Source organism: Trachurus japonicus, chromosome 9 (genome assembly GCF_045865225.1).
Source record: "Trachurus japonicus isolate A0001 chromosome 9, Traja_1.0".
In the NCBI taxonomy this organism is placed as follows: domain Eukaryota; kingdom Metazoa; phylum Chordata; class Actinopteri; order Carangiformes; family Carangidae; genus Trachurus; species Trachurus japonicus.
In genome coordinates, this window is record NC_140915.1 from 31,530,792 (window position 1) to 31,555,529 (window position 24,738).

General features: G+C 42.7%; 1 protein-coding gene across 2 annotated transcripts in view; it reads right to left on the reverse strand.

Annotated features, from left to right (window-relative positions):
* Positions 1–19,462, reverse strand: part of mamdc2a (MAM domain containing 2a) — a 68,647-nt gene extending 49,185 nt beyond the window's left edge. For both annotated transcript variants that reach the window (XR_015036609.1, XM_085787392.1), the window contains exon 1: positions 19,119–19,462. Coding sequence is in view for 1 of the 2 variants with exons in the window: in XM_085787392.1 (XP_085643518.1) it covers positions 19,119–19,386 (268 nt within the window). In the remaining variant the exon portion in view is untranslated. The remainder of the gene's footprint in view (positions 1–19,118) is intronic.
* Between the last annotated feature and the right edge of the window lie 5,276 nt (positions 19,463–24,738).

Sequence of the window (24,738 nt, forward strand, 5' to 3'; positions counted from 1 at the left end):
ACTGCAGCGAAATGTCCCTTTTTTTTGCATTTTCGACACTCGGCCTCTTTGGCTGGGCACTGTTTCCAGGGGTGTTGTGGCGTTTTGCCGCACCTTTTACATTTCTCATTATAGTATGTCTTGTTTACAGTGCTTGGCTTGGACATAGACTGCTCTGGTCTGCGTGGGGGAGCTTGTCTATATTGTGTTCTCCCTCTGTTTGTGTTTATGGCATCCACATTAGCACCTTTAATTTCTGTGTGTGTCCCTCGTAGCAGTTGCTGTTGTTTCTTTATTTCTTCCTGCTGCCTGACCTGGGTTATTGTTTTTGCCAGCGTCAGTTCTGGGTCTAACTGAAGTCTCTCTGACAGCCTGGAGTCTCTTATCCCGACCACTATGCGGTCTCTTATCATTTCCTCCTTTAAGGCACCAAATTTGCAGTGCTCTGCCAGCTTATGCACATCTGTGATAAAGTTCTCTGCAGACTCGCCTTGTTGTTGCTGTCTGCTATTAAACTTAGCACGTTCATAAATTACATTGTGCTTACCCACAAAATGTTCATCAAAGGCTTTTGTCACCTCTGCATAGACTGTCTTCTGTTGGTCGCTTAGCGGTAACGTAGTGAGAATGTCGTCACTCTTTTCGCCCATCACATACAGTAGGGAGTTGACCTGATAGCCGTCCTCTTTTCCGCTCAATCCCGACGCTATCCTGAACCTCTCGAACCGTCTCAACCATTGCGGCCACGAGCTGGGCTCCTCGAAGTTGAAGCTGCCAGGAGGCGCGATGGAGAAAATCTGGTCTGTCATCTCCCGTCCTTATCCGGGCTCCGATGCGGATCCGCTGCTCACCGTGCTCTCCGTAGCCTCGCGTAGCTTAGCCTGCGCGCCGGCCAGGTAAACAATGACGACCTCCGCTGGGCTATTTCAGCCTCACTTAACTCAACTACACCCACTTTTTACCCACAGTAGGTTCGCCTACTTCTGACACCATGTTGTGGTAGTGTTTATATGTGCGAAAGCAGACTCCAGAGACTTCGTGTAAACTCCACACAGCTTCCTTTACTCGTGCTTGTAAACAGATATAACACATTCTTCTTCTATGCTCCTAAACCATGTCAACACACCTCAACGGCGCCACCTCTTGACCATATGTGATATTGTACTTAACATCTGTACAGTCTTCACTGAATGTTAGTCATAATTATTACTATTAAAATAAACTGAATTGTTTCATTCAGTGTGTAATGGACATATAGGCCTATATAATGTGTTAGTTTCACTTTAATTGAACACATTCTACATCGCGGAGGCGACGTCTTTCCACTCAGGGCTTCCTTCACCTCTGAAACGGGGCAGATCTCCGTGGGAGACACCTGCCTGACACAGCAACGTAGGGAACCGTGCATGTCCGCGGTGCACAGCTCCACGGACACGCACGGGGGGAAAAACGGCGGCGCCGTGGTCGCACCGACTGCACGCGGATACGCGCCGCTTTAATGAGCGCGCATGTCGCGCGTCAACATTGGAGGTAGGCTGTTATCAGTATAATCAGAGACAACCATGAATGAGTTCGCCTCAGTTTCACGTGATTGTCACTGTCAGCCTGTTAGAAAAACACTTTACTGACCCCAGCTGAGACGCTGAGACACTGAGACCCCCCCCCCCCCTCCCTCAAAACAAAAACTCTTCGGATCTGAACGATTCACACAAGTCACCTAATTGGTCATGAAAAAAGCGAGTTTCGCTTTTCGGCGCGCTGTTTGCATCCCTGGGTTAGTTCCAGATTAGGGCTGTCAATCTTTCCCCCAAATCAGATTCAAATTTCTAATGCTTCTGATGTTAAATATTAGAATTATATTCAAATTTTTAATGTTTTTTTTTTCTTGTTAGCTCATTATAGGCCTACACCTATACTGTACCAGCTTATTATTACGTCCCACGCCCACTAAAGGGCATTCCAACCAAATCTGTTATGTAACATTTACAACAGACTCAAGTTTTACCAACTCAATATAAAACGTGAAGTTGAACAAGAATGGAAATTGAAATATTATAAGTAGTGGTGCAACGAATCACAGTTGATCTGTGATCAGCACATACAGTAAGTGGTCCACGGATTGATTGATAAAAAGAAAAAAGGTGTGCATGTAGTGTGGGAACACATAGGCCACCGCCCCAGCCGAAGCGGGCAATTAAAAAAACTCTACTCGTATATTTGAAGCTGCAGCTCTATGTCACGCACAAAAACAACAAAATTGTTTGTTTTATCAACATGTTTACTACCCCGAATGTCGAGACACACTACGTTAATTTGCGTTGTTGCGGAAGGCACACATTCAAACGTCAGTTTTCACCTTTGAATGTTCTCATTTTGAAAATAATTAAAATTCTGTTCAATTAGCAACGTTCGATCTGACAGCCCTATTCCACATAAACAGCTTTTTTCCAACTGGTTGATGGACTCAAAAAAATGTGTATATAACGTACACTTTAAAGCAGAAGTAAGCGATATTTTTGTGTTAATATAAGTCTTAAATAGTTATATCTTCCGACAGCAATCACTTACATAAAGTGTTTGGACCGAAACGCGGGTCTCTCAGTCACTCTGCTCTGCCGTAAGCCGAGGAGAAAACTTTTCTCGTATCCTACAATTTTTATCCAATGAGGAGAGAGAACGGCATGAAGGGCTGTGTGTGCAGCCAAGGGATGCGCGTGAATGTGGTGATGTAGGGACGAGGACCAATAGATCCATGACGAGGGCGGGGGCTGCTAACTCTAAGAAGTAACTAAGAAGTTATGGTGCGTTCAGGGCAGCCCGTAATTCGTGTTTTTCCAACCTGTGAAGTCGTACCAGTTCGATCTGGTACAGATGTAGCCACCTAGAAGTTCCCCCTGGTCCCTGTCGGGACCTCTGCGGGACCGTGATGGGTCCGTGGCGGGTCCGTGACGGGCTCCCGCTTGGCCCGTGGCGATAATTTAATCCCCCGCGATGACGTAGCGAACGCAGCCACGACTGTTAACGCCCCTCTGCAGCCCGTGTGAGAATCAGCTGCAGTGTCGCCTTTGTCCACGGGGAGGAGCAGTGATTTTGACCCGAGTTAATCTGTCAATCACTTTTCCTCCTCCTTTCTTTTTTCCCTCAGATGAATTGCTATAATTGCCTCCAAAACAGGCGATCTATAAGTAGCTTCAAAGATAAATAAACACCGACAGAGCACAAATAAAAATGTATATCACTCGCAGTTTACCTCTCTACAGAATTTGCATTCTAGTAGCCTACATGTTTGCCTTGTGGTGGTTTTAATGTTAACACTGAAGCATACGGTGCGCAAATAAACCCTAACGAATAAATAAACAACATGTCAACGTGTCCGTGAATATACACGCATGAGACTATATGTGTAAAATGAAAGTGTGGAAGTGACCGCCCTTATATTCAAACAAGAGGAAAGAGAAACTAGAAAATTTCCTCTCGGGAAATTTTGAATGGGCCACGGGAGCTACTGCGGGTTGTGCCATCTCTGTCAACATGGGAATCAAACCCACGATCTTAAGGTCAAGACAGAGCTGATCAGACAGACACATGATCATCTTTCTATAAGCACTGATATGGAGGAGCTGTAACCACATTAGGTTACCTGTGTGTGTGTGTGTGTGTGTGTGTGTGTGTGTGTGTGTGTGTGTGTGTGTGTGTGTGTGTGTGTGTGTGTGTGTGTGTGTGTGTGTGTGTGTGAGACTGTAATCACATGAAGCTGGCTCTAGAGTCTGTGTGTGTGTGTGTGACTGACTTGTCACATAGTTAGTTAGTAGCTGCATCCTGTGTCAGTCTGATTTAGCTGTGTCTGTGTTTATAAACATTTAAACGAGCGCCAGGTGGATTGTTTATGAAGTTAACGAGCCCTGGCCTGAGGATCAAAGAGGTTACCACGGCGATAGGGGCCCCCGCAGGCTGAGACAGACAGAAACGTGGAGAAAAACAGCAATTTTCTGCCTCTAAACCGGCCTCACAATTAGGCTTAGCATGACAAAACGGTAACTCCTATCAGAACAAAACACAGATCAATGTTGCTCTAAGGACTTACTGAAAATTTCGGTACGATTTGGTGTTTCTACAGTAAATATTTTGGCGACGCTGGCAGTTTTAAAACATCAGGCCGTTCTGCTCCTCTCAGAAAATATTTGTATTGGACTCAATGAGGAGCAGGGACAGACGTGGCCGCACTCAGAGGCTGATTCTGTAAGTTCTGTAAGTCTCTCTGATATTTTGAGCACATGACATGAGAGATAACAAGTTTGTCTTACAAATTCTGAAAAAATTATGTCTGTAGAGTGTAAATTGTGGCCGTGGTGGCAATTTATCCAGAAAAAATACAGAATGTTTCTTCACTCTCTCCCACTCTAACCGATGATGTCACGCACTCTGACACGAACATTCCATGCAATACACACCCATTATAAACTCATAATTTCTCCAAAAATGATCATGGTCATTGATCAGGGATTGATCAAAAACTATATGACCTATCAAAACGTGGAGTAATACGACAATACACAAGACTTGTGTCTACTGTTTAAAGTTTAAATGGAGTCTCTAGGTGAAAGTATGCCTGAGCAGTAGACGTTTGTTAAACTCCAATGATTGGTCTTTTTCGCTCTTTTTTTTCCGCCCGTCCCATTGACTTACATGCAAAAATTTTGCGCAGTTTTTCGCGACATACGTCGCGAAAAATTCGTACACTGTTGAGAAAAGTAATAGCACAGCGATCCCGATCAAGACACACGTTTTGATATATAATATGTCCTGCAACTCTTCGAGTTGCAGGACTAGTAGCGAATCGAAAAAGTGTCCGGAAGATGAAGGAGAACTAGAAAATTTCCTCTCGGGAAATTTTGAATGGGCCACGGGAGCTACTGCGGGTTGTGCCATCTCTGTCAACATGGGAATCAAACCCACGATCTTAAGGTCAAGACAGAGCTGATCAGACAGACACATGATCATCTTTCTATAAGCACTGATATGGAGGAGCTGTAACCACATTAGGTTACCTGTGTGTGTGTGTGTGTGTGTGTGTGTGTGTGTGTGTGTGTGTGTGTGTGTGTGTGTGTGTGTGTGTGTGTGACTGTAATCACATGAAGCTGGCTCTAGAGTCTGTGTGTGTGTGTGTGACTGACTTGACACATAGTTAGTTAGTAGCTGCATCCTGTGTCAGTCTGATTTAGCTGTGTCTGTGTTTATAAACATTTAAACGAGCGCCAGGTGGATTGTTTATGAAGTTAACGAGCCCTGGCCTGAGGATCAAAGAGGTTACCACGGCGATAGGGGCCCCCGCAGGCTGAGACAGACAGAAACGTGGAGAAAAACAGCCATTTTCTGCCTCTAAACCGGCCTCACAATTAGGCTTAGCATGACAAAACGGTAACTCCTATCAGAACAAAACACAGATCAACGTTGCTCTAAGGACTTACTGAAAATTTCGGTACGATTTGGTGTTTCTACAGTAAATATTTTGGCGACGCTGGCAGTTTTAAAACATCAGGCCGTTCTGCTCCTCTCAGAAAATATTTGTATTGGACTCAATGAGGAGCAGGGACAGACGTGGCCGCACTCAGAGGCTGATTCTGTAAGTTCTGTAAGTCTCTCTGATATTTTGAGCACATGACATGAGAGATAACAAGTTTGTCTTACAAATTCTGAAAAAATTATGTCTGTAGAGTGTAAATTGTGGCCGTGGTGGCAATTTATCCAGAAAAAATACAGAATGTTTCTTCACTCTCTCCCACTCTAACCGATGATGTCACGCACTCTGACACGAACATTCCATGCAATACACACCCATTATAAACTCATAATTTCTCCAAAAATGATCATGGTCATTGATCAGGGATTGATCAAAAACTATATGACCTATCAAAACGTGGAGTAATACGACAATACACAAGACTTGTGTCTACTGTTTAAAGTTTAAATGGAGTCTCTAGGTGAAAGTATGCCTGAGCAGTAGACTTTTGTTAAACTCCAATGATTGGTCTTTTTCGGTCTTTTTTTTTCGCCCGTCCCATTGACTTACATGCAAAATTTTTGCGCAGTTTTTCGCGACTACGTCGCGAAAAATTCGTAAACTGTTGAGAAAAGTAATAGCACACCGATCCCGATCAAGCCGCACGTTTTGATATATAATATGTCCTGCAACTCTTCGAGTTGCAGGACTAGTAGCGAATCGAAAATAGTCCGGAAGAGGACGAAGAATAACTAGAAAAAGAAAGCATTTCCTGCAGAAAATGCGTGTGAATGCTGAAAGCAGCTGAACGCTATTGCTGAAGCAATGCTGAATGAGCTGAAGAAATTGTCGAATCAATGCTAAATTAGTTGACAAAACTGCTAAAGCAATGTTGAAAAGACTAATGCTAGAGTAGAGTAGAGTAGAGTAGAGTAGAGAGTAGAGGAATACTTTATTCATCCCTAGGAGGGAAAAAGCTGAAACATATAACTTGTAGTGTGAGATGAATGCCTTTTTAAAGGTAAAAAGCAGTAGAAATGCTAAAGGGAGAAGAAAACATTGAAATTCTGCATGTTTAAATTTAATGGTTAAATAGTTGAAATCTGCAGCTAACCTGACAGGAAGGACAACTGATGAACCAGCACTAACATAGCCGAAGCAATGGCTGAGAATATATTTAAAAGTAGAAGATGTGAGACTTTGTATGAAATGGCTGGAAATTACTTGAATTGTCAAAGAAGAGTTTGAAAAATTCCTGAATTAGGAAAAAAGTTAATGCCTACTGAAATACATTGTAAACTGACAGCAGAAGAACATTGTTGAAGAATATAGATCAAGCATTAGCTGAGGAGTAGAACATGTAAACAGCGGGTTTAATGGTGTGAAATGGTTGAGAAGAGCCTCAGTAGTTTAGGATACGTGTAAAACAATGTGTTCAACATGACCAAAATGGGGAAATGTGTATTTTCAGTTTAAATAGCTAAAGAACAAAATTAACAGCAACGAGTCCATTAACTACAACAGGAAGATAGAGAGGTACATACAAAACAGTCAGACAACTGTAGGAAAAGTGTGTGTGTGTGTGTGTGTGTGTGTGTGTGAGAGAGTGAGGAAGATATACAAAAGTGTGTGTGTGTGTGTGTGTGTGTGTGTGTGTGTGTGTGTGTGAGTGAGGAAGATATACAAAAAGTTCTGACCTGGCAACTGTATGAAATGTGTGTGTGTTGGACGTGTGTGTCTGTTTGTGTATGGTTAGTGTGTGTCCATTTGTGTGTCTGTTTGTTGTGTGTGCATGTGTGTCTGTTTGTGTGTAATTGTGTAAATTGTGTATGTGTTTGGTAAGTGGTTGTATGTTTGTTGGGTGTGTGTGTGTGTGTTTGTGTGTGTGTGTGGTAGTTAGTGTGTGTCCATTTGTGTGTGTGTGTGTGTGTGTGTGTGTTGGATGTGTGTGTATGGTGTGTGTGTGTGTGTGTGTGTGTGTGTGTGTGTGTAGTAGTTAGTGTGTGTCCATTTGTGTGTGTGTGTTGGATGTGTATGCATGGTGAGTGTGTGTCCATTTGTGTGTGTGTATGTGTTGGATGTGTGTGTATGGTGAGTGTGTGTCCATTTGTGTGTGTGTGTGTGTGTTGGATGTGTGTGTGTGTGGTAGTTAGTGTGTGTCCATTTGTGTGTGTGTGTGTGTGTGTGTGTGTGTGTGTGTGTGTGTGTGTATGACCGACAGACAGTCAGACAGAGAGAATGTGTGTGCGTTGCCATGGTGACGTTGCCATGGTGAGGTTACCATGGTGAGGTTGCCATGTTGAGGTTACCATGTAACTGGTGGCTGGTGGCTTTAAGGCATGGTGGCAGCTTTAACCATAGGCTTTAACTGCTCTGTGACACCCTCAAACAGATCTAATGTACGACAAATCTGTACTTAGTACGAGCAAAAGGTTTACATTTTCCGAACCATAAGACCTTGCTGAACGCGTCCATGTCACTTTGGTGTTTCTAGAGTAAAAATTGTTGATTGTGTCGCAGGTTGGAAACTTTGGGACGTTTAGAAAATCAGCGCCTACTTTTGAATGGGAGTCAATGGGAGGAGAGAGGGAAATGGCTGCACTCAGAGGCTCTTAGTTTAAATTGTGTTCGTCTCTCTGGTTTTCTGAGCACATGAAGAGATCAAGGATGAGCTTGTCTACAAGCATGCCCGAAATTATGTGTGTAGAGTGTAATCTGTGGCCGTGCTGACAGGATAGAGAGAAAAATGTGAGAGGATTTTTAGACCCTCTGTCACTCTACCAACTGCCAACGTCCGAACATTCCGTCCCATTGACTTTCATGTTAAATCTGAATTTTGTCAGAAATTTTAATGATTTTAAAACTATACATATATCTGAAACTGTTGAAGATATCAATAAGCTGAGATATAGCTGAATAGTTGAAAGGTTTGTGAACAGTTTAAAAGTTGAATGAAGTCTGTAGCTGAAAGTATGCTGAAGCTATTAGAGGCTGAATGAAGCAGAAGATTTGAAGAGTTTGAAGACTGTTTCAATGTATTCCTATGGGAAAAAAATTGCACAAAAAGTTAAATATTTTAAAAAGTATAAATAGTATGAAAGAGAAAAATAATAGCATAAATGTCCTGAAAAAGCTGCACGTTTTGATATATGAATTGTTGAAATAGCACAAAGTATGAAGAAGGAGTTAAACGCAGAAAAAGGGAAGAAGACTCAGAATAATAATAATAATAAGTTTAAAGAAACAAAATGGCCGAACAGAATAACAATACTGTGAATGCTTCCAGCATTCACACTAATAAGGAAGAAAAAATCCACACAATAACAGTAGTGCCCGGGCTTCGCCCGGGCACTGGTCCCTGCAGCTATTTCATAGCTGTAGGGACCAGTGCCCGGTGCGATTGCCCGTGGCCCTAACTAGAAAAAGCATTTCCAAGAATGGAAATGGTGTGACTGCTGATAGCAACTGAACGCTGTTGCAGAATTAGCAAATAGTGCAAGCAGTGATCACCATACAAATGTTTGACCAAGGTCAGAATCGAACCCACAACCTCATGGTCATTAGACTTCCACTCTGCCTCTAGGCCACAGTGCACACACAGTTGCAGAGACTGTTGTCTGTTAATGATCTGCACACTGTCTCACTCTGACATCAAGAAAGCTTGAGAGTCAAGCTTGAATGACTTAGAATGAAAATTTCTGTGAATTTCAGGCTGAGAGCAGCAGTTTCAACATGAAGCAAGTTATCAGAAGTCAACAGAGGACAACTGGGAAAATAATTCACTATAATTGTTGTTGAGGCAAGATTTGAACCAGCAACCTTCAGGTCTCCAGACCAGCAAGCTAACCACTAGGCTACAGACAGAGACAGTATGTGAGGGGTAAAGAAAACCTTTGATAAGAGGATCACTGGCTTCTGCTTAAAAAAAAAAGTAAGGAACCGAACCCATGACCTCATGATCAATAAACCTTTACTCTGCCACTTCGCCACAGAGAGCACAGACATAAGCATGTTTCAGACAGAGTTGTGGAGAATTCTCAGCATTGGGCTGAATGAGAGCAGAGAGCTCCCTGGCTGCATTTAAAAAATATTTAAAATTATTATCTAAGTCTCTTTGCATTTTTGACCAGAATTTTAGCCAGAAGACAAGTGTGGCTACAAAACTGGAGAAAATAATTTGTCTAGAGTTTAATTTGCAGAAAAAGTTAAATATTTGAAAAAGTATAAATAGTTAAAAAGAGAAAAGTAATGCCGATAAAGTTCAAAAAAAGCTGCACGTTTTGATATATGAATTGTTGAAATAGCACAACACCTAACACACTAACCATATGGCCACAGATAACCTGAGTTACAATGAGCTTTATACTATGAGGAATCAAAGACTGTCCAATGACAGCTGAATAATTGGAATCAAAAGTCAAGCAATGAAGTGAAAAGACTGAGGCAGGAATCGAACCCATGACCATATGATCACTAAACCTTTACTCTGCCACTCGGCTACAGAGAGCACACTGCTTTCAAATCTGTTGTCATTCATTGTAATGTGATGATGTGCTGCAAACTGGTATGAGTAATCAAGGAGATAACAAACACCTGTAACCAATTGAAGGCGGGGGAGGAGAGCAGAATTGAACATAACATAACAAGAATTCTTCCCTTGGATTCGAACCAGTGACCATAGGGTTGGCAGGCAGTTACCCTAACCCCTACACTACAGTGGAGTTGTGAAGAAGAGAGGTTGAGACTTTGATGAATGTGAGATTTTTTGTGAAAAAGTTAAATATTTGAAAAAGTATAAATAGTTAAAAAGAGAAAAGTAATGCCGATAAAGTTCAAAAAAAGCTGCACGTTTTGATATATGAATTGTTGAAATAGCACAAAGTATGAAGGACTAGAAGAAGACCGTAAAAAGGCGGAAGAAAATGGCCAAACAGAAGAACAATAGTGTGACTGCTTCAGCAGTCACACTAATAATAAGAAGAAAAAATCCACACAATAACAGTAGTGCCCGGGCTTTGCCCGGGCACTGGTCCCTGCAGCTATTTCATAGCTGTTGGGACCAGTGCCCGGTGCGATTGCCCGTGGCCCTAATAATTATGAGGTTCATAAATTAAAACCACATGTGCGTCGTGCGCCCTCGCCATGGCACAGCTGAGACTGAACATGGGCTACTGGATGTTTTTTGTTTGTTTGTGTGAAACCTGTAATATAAACAGTTATTTACAAGCCCCTCTTTCAGTTTTTGCCAGTCGGCAACCATGAAATCTACTGTGCATCTCTGGCTTGCTCATTCACTCCCGATCCGCAAATAAATAAATAAATTTCTAGTGACCACAGTGAGTCACGTCTCAGAACCACGGGCTACATTTGTGTGTTTATTAGGGCTGTGCAAGTTGCGTTATGGCAACTCATTAAACTATTAACGCCGACATGTATTTTACTGCGCATTAATGCATGTTGCTCACATGCTTTTATTTTGTAAAAGTCTGTTGCTGGCTGCTGCGGAGTCGCCGGACATCGTAAACATACGCTGTGCACCTCTGTAAAATTCTCAATAAAATTTCATGAATGAGTGTATTTTTCACCACAGAATACTAATATCCCTCCCCCTGCGCTATGCTGACCTGACGCGTCTAGTGGTTGACAGCTCTCTCTCTCTTTTTTTTTTTTTTTTTTCACTTTTAATGATAAAGTCACGTCAAACCAGCCATTCCCATTAGGAGAGCCAAATGCCTGACGCGCGATTCCGCGATGATCTACTGGCACTGACGCACCTGTCTTAATATGGAACTCAACATGAGAGCGAAGGTGCGCTCTGCTCTTATTTCCATCTCACCGCACACACGTCGACCTGTGTCTTGTGAAGACGTACAGCGCGATGGAGAGAGAGAGAGAGAGAGAGAGAGAGAGAGAGAGAGAGAGAGAGAGAGAGAGAGAGAGACCATACAGTACGCTATACAGCGCGCACTGCACATCAGCTGATCCGCCGGTCCACTTGGAATATGCAAGTTAGTCAGATAATCAGGGCCGTTGCTAGGAATTCTGGGGCCCCTGAAAGAATACTAAAGTGGGCCCCTGACTTTTCCACTTTTTTTCTTAGACTACATATGTATGATCATTTTTTATTTAGCCTACTTTGTTTTGATGCTAATGCAGCATTACTATGAGTATTAGTCAGGGTATTATGCAGAATAATTCAGTCATACAAAGATTAGACTAGGTGCAGCAGGTGTCTTCAACTTTGTGAAGTTGTGATATCAAATCGGAATGGGGTTTATAGGGGGATTGACAGTATAGGCTAGTGCTATAACTAGTAAATTGTAGTGAAAAATCAATACATTTAATTAAATTTAATCCAGAGGAAGTACAGAGTTAAATGAAATTCCAGCACTGACTCCATATGTTCAGACCATCTGCAATCCTGTTTGACTTGTGTGTGTGTGTGTGTGTGTGTGTGTGTGTGTGTGTGTGTGTGTGTGTGTGTGTGTGTGTGTGTGTGTGTGTGTGACAGTTGAGGGTCCTGTCACTATGCCCCCTATTGATCATGCACCCTGGCTACTTGGCCAAGGGGATGTCCCTTTGGCCGAATGGTTAGTGCACATGACTGTTACCTGAGAGTCTGGGGTTCGAAGCCCGCCCTGGACCCTCTTCACCTTGCCACATGTGCCTTTCCTAACCTCTGCCATGAAGCACAGTTGCAAAATTACAACATTTTTTGTAAGATAGATAATAATGTAAGATAATCATGAAAATAAAAATGTTTAAAGCAGGACCTTCTAAGGAAATACCTGCTCATTTTCTAATCAATTCATAGTCAAAGCAGTGGGGGATGCTTGGAGATGGTAATGCTCTGGAGCAGGTGTGAATGTTCAGGGGTTTGGAGTGTGTTGTTGCTCAGGAGAGAGTCTGGTCCAGCTAGCCTTCCAACATAACCTCCCCCGGTCCTCCTTCAAAGTTGAACAGCCAGCTCCATTGCAGGCTCTGTACGATTTGTGTGACAATGGGTGACCAATAGGTGGCCCATTAGGGCAAACAAAAGATTGAGCAATGATAATGCTAATTCCCTGGTCGAAGGCATGCACTGAATACCTGCAACTGCAAACATCTTAAAAAGGCTTTCATCACTCCCTTAGTTTTTTCCTATTTAAATGTAGATTCACAGTAAATAAATTGTGATAAAAAAAATTGACAGTAGGTATTATTAGCTACAACAATTTATTTCCAGATAAAACAGTGGCCAGCGCATCTCCAGTCGCTAGGTCTGTTATAATTTCACTTCTTAAATCAAACATGTACTCGTGGTTCTATGAATTATGTGAATTTCCACTCACCACCAGCAGCGACACTTTAAATGCCGCCTCTGGCGTTATGTACTGTTCTGTGAGAGAAGCGCCATCTCCTGGTCATGTCATGTATTTCATTGAATGGGTGGAGTTCCAGTAAAAACTAGTCACACCCAGGAAAAGGAGGGGGTCACTCCAGCTGCTGGGACTTTGCTGGAGCTCTGCTGGAACTCTCATGGGAACAGCATGGGAACAGCATGGCAGCAGCATGGCAGGGGAATTTCTATGTGGCTCCCACTGTACGAGTTCACGGGTCGGAAGTTACGAGTGGCCGTTATAGTGCTCTTTCACAGGCAACAGGTCGGAGAAACGCGAGTTGCGGGTTGCCTGGAGCGCTACAAAGTCGTAAGTTGTGACTTGAAGCTGTAACTTACAGTTTCAAAAGCCTGCCTGGAACGCAGCATTAGCCAAAACCGGACCGGATCGCTTACTTCTGCTTTAACTGGTGTATTATTTTGTCATGGAACTTCTTGAGTCAAGTAACGGCAAGTAACAGCGCATTTCATTGATGGTAACTGTAACGGCGGGAAACAGTAACTTTTTGGGTTACTCGTTACTGAAAAAAAAGTAGTGCCCATTAGTAACGCCGTTATTCCCATCACTGCCGATCAATAGACCGATCACTGGGCAACAGACTGAATATGATGGAATCAATTTGGTGCACATCACATGTACTGATGATGATGATGTTTGAGCGACTCACAGAGCTCATTAAATCTAAATTTGTTAACTTTAAAATCAATCAACTGTGTTGATTATGCAACAGTAATCAGCTGATTGACTCATGTAAAACAACCCATTTCTTTAGTGCAGCCTTGAATGTGAGAGGATCATATTTCTATCAGCAGAACGGAACAGCTCACAGTTGGAACATCCACTGCAGCGTTGTGAAACGTCTCTGTGCGGCCCGGGCTGCACAGCTCACTGACACGAGTGTTTATCAGAGCTGAACTGTGACTGTGATCTTCCTGCTGCCTCAGCCTGACCACAGACAGCGCTGAGCTCTCTACACCCTCCACCCGCCCTGACCTCCTCCCTCTCAGCTCCCCATTCACTCAGACACACGTCGGCTGTGAACACAACCAAGGCTGAAATTACACCATTACGCACTGTGGTTGTGCATAAACATAAATTGTGGAGACGGCCTCGGAGGAGAAACCGTCAGAGGACCTGGCAACAGAATTCCTACGAGAAAGACTGCTCTAAAATATTGTCAGTGAAAATATAAACTCTTTAAGATTTGTAGAGTTTAAACACATCTAAAACTCTGCCACCCCCCTGTCTGTGGCCCCAACCACGCCAGTACAGGCTGCTTGTATCTGCATCAACATGATGTCACATTAATATAGTTTCATTTTTTAAACTTCTCAAAAGTACCACTGAAAGTAGAGGAAACTGCATTTGGCGGGACTATTATTAGCAGCGGACTAATCTACAGAGGATGGAATGAGGTTCTGCAAAAGAAGACGTCCCAGCGTGGCCAAAGCTCCGGGTTTTTCTCCTTCCCATGTGTTTTGTGTGTCATCTCCTCCTGTTCCACTGTCTGTATGATGACTGTGCTCCTCGCCTATTCATTATGGTATGGATGGGATCAAGCCAAAAACTGCTTCTCTTCAAATGGCTCCACATATGATTGCAGTGTGAACCTTCTCTATAGCTTGTTTGGTTATAACAGTATCAGGCTCTGTCTTGTCCTTAAAGGGATAGTTCAACATTTTCGCAAATTGGCCCATTGCCATAATCCCTATAGTTTTAGGAGTAGGTTTGTTACCTTTAAAGTTGCTCAGAGCTACACTACGGAAAATCTTGGTTTCATTCATCAAACTCATCAAATACACAATCCAACAACTCCAAAACGCTCTGGTGGACAAGTTGTGACCTGCACATTCACCACGCTGAGATAATATTGGAACGTTACAAGACGGAGTTGTTTTCGAGGCAAATGCAAAGACTGCTTGCTGAAAAACTGTCCCAGACGGGAATGCATATCAGCGTTTTTTTCATGAATTTACCTCTAAAACAACTCAGTCTCGTAACGTTTTGTTATTATCTCATAGCGTGGTGAATGTGCAGGTCTCAACTTTTCAGCGTTTTGTGTATTTGATAAGTTTGATGAGGGAAACCAAGAAATCCCATTAGCCTCCGTAGCGTAGCTCTGAGCAGCTCGCGGCTCTGCTCCGCCGTTCTAAAAATAGCTTGCACCGACAATTAAAGGTAACGAACCTACTGCTAAGACTATAGGGATTATGGCAATAGGCCAATTTGCCAAAATGTTGAACTATCCCTTTAAGTGATGATAAATCAAATGATCGAAAATATTGAATTCATCATGGCCTCTGTAGTTACACTGCTGTTGATGCTGCACATGCACAGCCTCGCTGATGGTGTGTGTCTATCTGTGTCTCATCATGGTTCACTTATGAAACACTTTGGCCCAGTCAGAGAACACTGGACGGCAGTGGCGGAAGAGGCAGTGCCAGAGTCTGAGTCTTCATCAGATGTTTCAGTGGTTTTCATGGCACCACAGCTGGGGACAGCGAGGGGAGCACTGATGGATCAGAGGTTTGTTTCCATCACTCTTCTGTTTCCATTACACTTTTACATCTGCAGCTGTCATTCTGAAACCAGACCTCCTAATACAGGTTTGCACAGATTCAGACTGAGGGTCGGAGAGGAGAGGAGAGAGGAGAGGAGAGGAGAGGAGAAGAGAGGAGAGCTGTTTATGGACTCTTCCTCAGTGTTAAGCGCCACTACCATCAGCAGACCCTTCACATTCAGCACTCTGGTGGTGGTCCGTGGGACAGATTTCCACCTCACTCCATCCATCCCTGTCTCTGTGTTTACTCTCCTCCAGCCTGAGATCTTTGTCTGTTTTTACTGAGTATAATCACCTTTGATATCCATCCTCCTTAAACCACAGCTTTTTTTGGTGCAGCCTCCGTAGCTCGAGCTCACATTGCCATGACAACCAAACAGAAAACATCACGGTGATCCCGTCTTCTTCTTTTTTTTATGGGCCTATTTATTGCCACAGTGGGTGTAGTCTATCACCAGCTCCAAGGCCAGACTGGAGCTCAGCCCCCCTCAGTCTGGTTAGTGGTTTAGCGCTGGGCCTCATCTGGAGCTCCTGTTTGGGGTCCAGCCTTTCAGACGAGCTGCAGTCAGTGCACACTGAGTGCTGGAGGCTTGGCCGGAGCAGAGATGGCACACACACTTTACACTTATCTCACCAGTGGGAAGGTAAACGGTGCTGACAGATGGTCATAAACAGAGAGAGGAGCCGTGGCTCCGTGCTCACAGAGCAACAGAAACAATAAGACAGAGGGACGTGGATCAGGAGTCACTGTGGGGAACTTAGTGACACACTTTCATAACACTGCAGTGACTGCATGTTATAATGTTGTTTATCAGCTGCATGTCACAGCAACTAAACCTGTCTCATCATCAGATTTCATACATGAGAACAACCCTGACAGTCACCTGGGGCCACTGCTGTTTTCTGGGAAAAGGTAAAAAATGTTTAAATGAAGTTGTTATTTTGTGATCAGGATAATAAAGCCCCCCCCCCCCCCCAAAAAAAATACAATAAAATAAAATAAAAATGGATCATAGACAAAATAACTTCAGGATACATCTTCAATCATGTATCATCACATGCTGCAAGTGCACCTGGTCCCAGGTCAGCCACACAGGACCCTCAACATTGTGAGAATTTGAAACTCATGTGAAGTAAATGTGATGTACAGGGACACCGTAGAGTTGAGCTGAACCAGACACAAAGAGTGGAACCGCCTCGTTGAATAAACCACTCAGCATTTCAAAATAATGGCTACAAACTGAACTTGACCTTAAAGGGATAGTTTAACATTTTGGCAAATTGGCCCATTGCCATAATCCCTATAGTTTTAGGAGTAGGTTTGTTACCTTTAATTGTCGGTGCAAGCTGTTTTTAGAACAGCGGAGCAGAGCCGCGAGCTGCTCAGAGCTACGCTACGGAGGCTAATGGGATTTCTTGGTTTCCCTCATCAAACTTATCAAATACACAAAACGCCAAAACGCTCTGGTGGACAAGTTGAGACCTGCACATTCACCACGCTATGAGATAATAACAAAACGTTACGAGACTGAGTTGTTTTAGAGGTAAATTCATGAAAAAAACGCTGATATGCATTTCCGTCTGGGAATCCAACAACTACAAAATGCTCTGGTGGGCAAGTTGTGACCTGCACATTCACCACGCTATGAGATAGTAACAGAACGTTGCAAAACGGAGTTGTTTTCGGGGCAAATGCAGAGACTGCTTGCTGAAAAACTGCCCCCTATGGAAACGCGCATCAGCGGTTTTGCATGAATTTACCTCGAAAACAACTCTGTCTCGTAACGTTCCGTTATTATCTCATAGCGTGGTGAATGTGCAGGTCACAACTTGTCCACCAGAGCGTTTTGGAGTTGTTGGATTGTGTATTTGATGAGTTTGATGAGGGAAACCAAGAAATCCCATTAGCCTCCGTAGCGCAGCTCTCAGCAGCTCACCGCTCTGCTCCGCCATTCTAAAAATATCTTGCACCGACAATTAAAAGTAACAAACCTACAGGTATGACTATAGGGATTATGGCAGTGGGCCAATTTGCCAAAATGTTGAACTATCCCTTTAAGACATTTAAGCACCAAAAGCTGATCAGTTCATCCTTGAGTCCAAATGAAAGTTTGTGTCAAATCTGAAGACAATCCCCTCAGGGTTTTACTGATATATTGGGGTCACAAAAATGAGACTCCTCACAACACTTTTCCCTCCTCTGCCGCAAAATGAGAAACTTGTCCACCTGACTCCACCGCTCACCTCAACTATTCTGGTCTGGCACCAGTGTCACAGCCACTGCAGCCACACTGCAGCTGGAAGGGGGGTGGTGGTGTGGGCCTGTTCATGTGGAACACCACAGCTATAGGCAGACACCTGCAGGGCTCTCTCAGACAGAGGTGAACCTTTCGGCCTTCAACAACAACAGGCCTCTGCTGTTGAACAGTCCTCTCTTCCTGCTCCTCTCTCCAGCTCTGCCTTGGCAGTCCACCCTCTTCTTCACAAATTCCTTGGGAATTTTGAATCAGATACAAGGAGCTCACTAAACTCTCCATGTTTCATAAGCACTGACATGTTCCAGGATCAGTCACTCAGACCTGAACATTGAGACGAGGTGTTGGCATGGAGGGAGGGAGCAGCACAGCTACAGTACATCTGTGCATTCATGACCGACCTGTGTCATTTACTTGATTAAAGTCTAAATCTGCACAAAAACGTTCTGCATGACTAAAGTGTACATAGTCCTCTTTCCAGTCTGCTGAATACTCCACACACTCTTTATTCACAGCTGTAGCAGAGGTGCAGTTTTCTACGCTGACATCAACTAAAATATTTAGGGTTAGATCAAGACCATGCTTCACCAGGGAGAAGAAAATCAACTCTGTCTGCATAGACTCATACACTGTTGCTCATGAAGTTGGAATAATTTACCTCTTCTCATGAAATGATTGTGACAGTGTGATTTATTCTTGATAGATAAAGTGTTTTGAGAAGTGTGTCTACTCAAAACTTTATTGATCAACCTCCTCCAAACATATAAAAGAGGAATGTGGCTGAAAACAAAATTATTTCAACTTTATGGGCAACAGTATAATTATGATCAGGTGAAAACCTTACTGCACAGATTTATGATGTCTAATAAAAGTGGGTTAGGGTCAAACATATGAAATATATCCAAATCTAAAATGAATGTTCTTTGTGAGTATTGTTAAGCATAGTAAGCACACATGGTGTCTTCCTCGAATATTAATTTAACATCATCTAAGACTTACAGGATATAATTTATATGCAAACTGTAGGCTATGAATTACTATTTGAGGATTTTTTGCAGCAGAAGCTCAGATTGTGAACTTCAGTTAACACCGTTAAAGTATCCAGAGGATAAACAAAAGCAGTCTGTGATTCCTTGGAAGTAGTAGGCTATGATGGACGATGAGGGGTCACAGGTGAACACATCAGAACAACTCTCAAACGTCTGTATGTGGGTCAGTGGTTAGTCAGAGCTGCTCTGCCTGGACCTGCAGTGGCCACTGTCTAACCGGACAATCACCTCACTTTGGTTCTGTTCTCTTTCTCTTTGGTCAAGTGAGTTTGACTGTGGTGCATTTGAATGGCGGTGTGTTTGTTTGTTTGTTTGTTTGTTTGTTTGTTTGTTTGTTTGTTTGTTTGTTTGTTTGTTTGTGTCAGCATGCAGAGCTCCTGGAGCACTGGAGCCTACCTTCTTCATTCATCCTCCAGCTGCCGTACTCCGGGTCCGACGTGTAGCCACAGGTGCCAAGCTCAAAGTTGCAGGAGCCGGGCAGCAGCAGCTGCTGCGCCCCGGTCAGCCCGCTCAGCAGCAGCAGCAGCAGCAGCGCTGCAACAAGAGCAGAGCTGAGCATCCGCGCTAAACCTCCGTGTCTGCGCACAGAAACACGACCAACAGGACGAAAGTCTGAAGAACACAATGAAGTGTTCCCCTGCAGAGTCAGAAACACGGAGCGCATCGTGTCCGCCGCCGAGAGGTTGAAGATCGTTTCTAAATCACCGTCGGTCCATACAAAGCCTGACTGACCGTCTCTGTCTCTCACATGTTGTATCGGTGCCAGCGGGAGGTCTGGGTGGTTGAATGGAAGTCCCGGAGGCGGGCGGGAGCAGCTGCGGTCCAGGTTTCATTCTGAGCCTCTCCGCCTCTCTCTGCTGCCCTGCTCCGTCATCCTCATGAGTCAGGGCCGGATCCAGAGGGGCCCGGAGCCCAGAGCAGTGGCGGCTGGTCAATAGAGGGCGCTAGGGCGCCACCCAACCACTCCAGTCAATAAGACTTTAAAAATAAATGAATAGGTATACTTCGAAAATTATATATTTCTAGATAAGCGAGATTAAAGTCAGTTAAATGTCACCTGCAAGATTATTTAAACATGTTCTATGTTATCTAAAGTTACCGATTGGTCACATGTTTCCTTGTTGCCTTGGGTCGCAGAAATCTTTTTCCAACTTCTTTGTTGGTTTTTCAACTGGAAATGGTCAACTCAGAGGCGACGTTGTTCCAAGCTCCGAGTTTCAATTTCAATGTTGAAACGCACCATCACTGTGTTATTTTATACTCTATCAAGGAATGTTCAATGTTTGATGGCTCATGCCTGCATTATTATCTCTTCACCATGACATTCTCCTGCACATTCATCACGCTATGAGATAATAACGGAACCAAACGAGTTGTTTTAGAGGTAAATTCATGCAAAACAGCTGATGCGCGTTCGGCAAGCAGTCTCTGCATTTGCCTCGAAAACAACTCTGTCTCGTAACGTTCTGTTATTATCTCATAGTGTGGTGAATGTGCAGGTCACAGCTTGTCCACCAGAGCGTTTTGGAGTTGTTGGATTGTGTATTTGATGAGTTTGATGAGGGAAACCAAGAAATCCCATTAGCCTCCGTAGCGTAGCTCTGAGCATCTTGCGACTCTGCTCCGCTGCTCTAAAAATAGCTTGCACCGAAAATTAAAGGTAACTAACCTAATGCTATGACTATAGGGATTATGGCAAAGGGCCAATTTGCCAAAATGTTGAACTATCCCTTTAAGCTGCGGTTAACGACTCCAAGAGTGTTAGGTTGTTTGGCGAAATAAACCCCGACAGGATGTATGGTTTCATACATCCTGAAGGGGTTTATTTCTTCATAACAACAGACTAAATACATTTTCCCGCTTATTACACATCTTACGAGTGAAATAAATTTGAGACATAGGCTGATTAAAATACAACTTTTATCGATTTAAAAATTACATCATTTAGCGCATCTGCAAGTCTGGTCACTTCTCCGCTGTTTTGCTAACCCTCCTCCTGGTCGTGTGCATTTGTCTTCAACAAAGCCTTTCATAATCAATCAGTGGATGGATGGATTATCATATTCTAACCTTTATTCATTCTCGAAGACCATTGAGGAAAGTCCTCATTTACAATGGTGTCCAGAGAACAACAATACAGACAACAATTACAGCAAGAAGAACAAAGGTTTACATAAGAAAATGTGTGGTGTTGGTCTTTCACAATATTGCTAATCATAGCGGTGCTGTACTGTGCAGTAACGTGGGGAACGCGCCTTAGAATGGGCCCTGTATAATATAATAGTCAAGTTTTATTTTGAAGTTTGGTATAGCCCCCTCCTAGAGAAAACTACCACTAACAATGGCCCAAGGCTTTTAATCCCCCTCCCCTCTTCTTCAGGAACATATTGGTTAATACAAGTCTTCTCATGTCCAAATAAGTGAGTGTTGTGACAGCAGGGTTCATTAATGAGATCCCTCTACTGTTATTACAAACAGGAGTGACCTGACACAGATATGAAGTCAGAGTTTTTATGTTGTGTAACAGACAGGCTGGTCTATAATAGACAACTGATGACTGCAAATTACCCAAAGTGTTTGTCCAACTTGCAAGCACACACTTAAAGTTGGCAACCTGCAAAGCTGAACTTGTTACATAACACAAATTAGTTTAATCTAGTTCTGCAGAATAAAGTGAAGGTCAGCGCTGCTGTGGATGAATGATGAACTGAACCCCATCCCTGATGAGTAACAACTTATAGGACACATAATGCTGATACAGAGACATGATTAATGCTTTGCACATGGTCGACCATGTGATGTGGTGCAGACAAAACAGATTATCAACTGCATAGCAAGCTGTAACACATCATCATCATCTTTTTTAGCTGATATAGTGAATTTACAATAGAGCAATGTAATGATTCATATGATCTGGTGTTTGTGTCAGCGAACCACAGTGCTGCTTTCTTCTCCTGTTTGTCTATATTTAACAATTTGATACATGTCTTCTCACCATCACATTGTTTTTTTTCCCCCCACACAGCCATGTTCCAGCTGGCTTGGTTAGCACAGTACAGCTTCATGCCAGTCGAAGTGAAAAAATATAGTTCACACATTTAGAGCCAAACACTGAACTTGTGTCAGGTCTGCATCAGTGAGATGACTTCTATGTGCTGATTTGTTGTCAGCAGAGCAGCAGCTTGGCACTTCAATTCAATTCAATTTATTTAAAGTGGGACAATGCAAGTTCATGAACGAAACAAAATCGTAAACAAGCCGGATTGTAGCCACTTGCCAATCTATTGCTTGGTGGTCGATGACCATACGGTAGCTGTTGCAGTGTATCATGGGATTTGATGCTCCTAAAGCATGGTGGCTGTCTGGTCTGTTGCCCTCTTTCTATCTCTCTCTCATTGTAATGAAAGAAAAGACAAAAAAGAGAGAAAGATAGTCAGTCTTTTTTTCTTTTACTTTCTCTCCAAGTGATCATTTTACATGATTGAATGTTTGGCGAAATTATGTTGCACTTGATTTGACTGTATGGTCCAGACATATACTAAGTTTAAACCTGGTCTTGTTGTAGAAAGGCACTGTCCCAGAATTTACTTCACTGAAAGACTCAATGGACAACAGTTTTTCAGATAAAAGCAGTCACAAAGATGTGATAGATTTGTTTTCCTCGGATGTTGGATGTGAAGTGAACTAAACAAAAGAAAAGGTCAATATGACCTGCAGTTGGTCATCGTAACTCACCAGAGCAAAGCCTCTCAAAGCATCACACAGATAACAGAGAAATGAACAGTGTGCTTGTGGGTTCAGCCTCCGCCACATCCCTGTGTATTCTTCTATTTCCTGTATCAAAATGAGGGTGGTTTTTCCAGGGAATCAGACATCCAATGTGAAATATATGTGGGCCTTGCAGGATATTCCCAAAGCTCAGGACTACTGTGGAAACATATTACACATCTGGATATAGTTAAATCCAGAAACACTACATCCCATAATCCTACGATTCTGACTCTGCTTACTCAGAAAAAAATATTTGTTTCTTTCTGCAATAATAATGAGTTAGTAGAGAGTGAAGACAGTTCTAACCTCTGTACAAACCAATACATGTCCAACCTATAGATGCTGTATGACATCATCAGAAGCTCCAGAGCGAATCAGGAGTGTCCGGACAAACACCACTCATCTCTTCACACTGCCACAGACATCGTGTAAGGCTCAATCTGTTATGTCTCATAGCTTGTAAGCCTGCTGACATGAGATCTGCTCCTGACTCCTGCTGCTTGCAGGAGACACTCACTGTTACATCTTTAGTGCATGTTAAAGTTAATAATTATTGTATTCCAACCATCTCCAGGTCATCTCTTATTGCTTTGACTATGTTTGAGTAGCCATAGGCAAATATAAGATGTGACTCCATGGGTGATGTGTTCAGTGTAACAGGCAGGCATGTACCCTCAGTGTAATTCAACATATTCATACCAAAATTCTTAGTTACACAAAAGCCACTTTCAAAAAAATATAGTCTACAAATAATTTCAATAAATACTTACACAGCCACCAACTAATGAATATTACACAAAGATAGTTACACAATATACATACACACCCTCCACTTCTTGTTTTTGTCGATTGATATCCTGGAATTATTAAAAGGTGTGTGAGCACCTGGGAGAACACACAAACACTGTTTCATCGTGACATTTAGTGTAGTGCTTTTTAAATTTTAATTACCAAATTTAGAGTCACTCAATGTGTCACCTTCTTGTTCACAGGTGAATAAAGTTATGTCCAAAAGACCTGAGCAACACACTCAAACATTCAATAACTAAACTGTGTTTTGTCAGTTTATGAGGCAATTACTTATATTACATCTACATAGTACAAGAGTAGGAGACTTCTCCTTGAATGCACATGTTGTTGTGGATGGCTGCAGAGCTCACATGACTTTGCTCCAAATAGTCTCTAGATTTCTGTGCCCTCGTCGTGGTTCATCAGAGATGATGGGGCAGCATCAGGTGTAGCTGAAGGAGGATGATGGTCCACTTATGATAAATACAGTGTCATGCGACTGTAGCATCTCCTCTGTTGCTTCTGTAATGAATGGGGCCTCACAGCTCTGTAGCTATACAACACAGACACTGAGCAGCCCTTTGAGATCTTTATTTGCCTGATGATGACTTCTGTGTTTTCTTGTGAGGTACTGTGTCATTTTGTTGTGTGTTTGTTTTGTTTTTTAAACTTTGGTCAAATTATTTGAGGAGCCTTGAATCTGATTAAATTCCTGCTCTCTTAAAAAAGTGGTGTTGAGTCAGCTAATAATCCTTTAACCAGATTATAACCTTAAACTTGACTTTGCTCTTACTTTTTTGACCTGTTAAGACTTCTACTTCCACTTCACTAAGCTTCCTCTAAAACTCAGCACTCTTTAATGATGATGGTCATATTTTTTTTTATTGTTGTTGCAACATTATGATGTCACAGTAAAGTTGATTATGATGATTTGTAGCCTACATTATCCTTGTAGGAACTTTAATTTAAGTGTTAATTCAGTTTATCTTTCCAAATTTAAACTAACTTTCTCAAGGTGGTGTTTAGGTACTGTACCACATTCAAGAATCAGTTTGTCCATGAGTCTTGGTGGATGTTGATTTCAATCAAGGTGCTATGAATATATCATCCACAAGGATGGGCAGACAGATGAGTGGAGGAGGTGGAGGGAAAAAAGAGTCTTTAACAAAATGTTGTCTTTCAGCAGGCAAGCTAAAGGCAAAACAGCTTAGCTTTCATTTGCGGTACAGTAACGTACAGTGCAGCAAAGTACATTCAGTCATTGCCATCATGAATCCTTATTGACAGTGTCTCAAATAATGCATGCTTTATAACAGTGCCACCTAGTGGTGTCATAAGTTAGCAATAACAGAAATGATGGAATAGCCAATGTTCTGTTACCAAGTGGCCACAGAGAACTAGACGTCATCAGTAAACATGTCCTGGTGGTTTGGAGATAGGGAAAGATAGGAAAAGG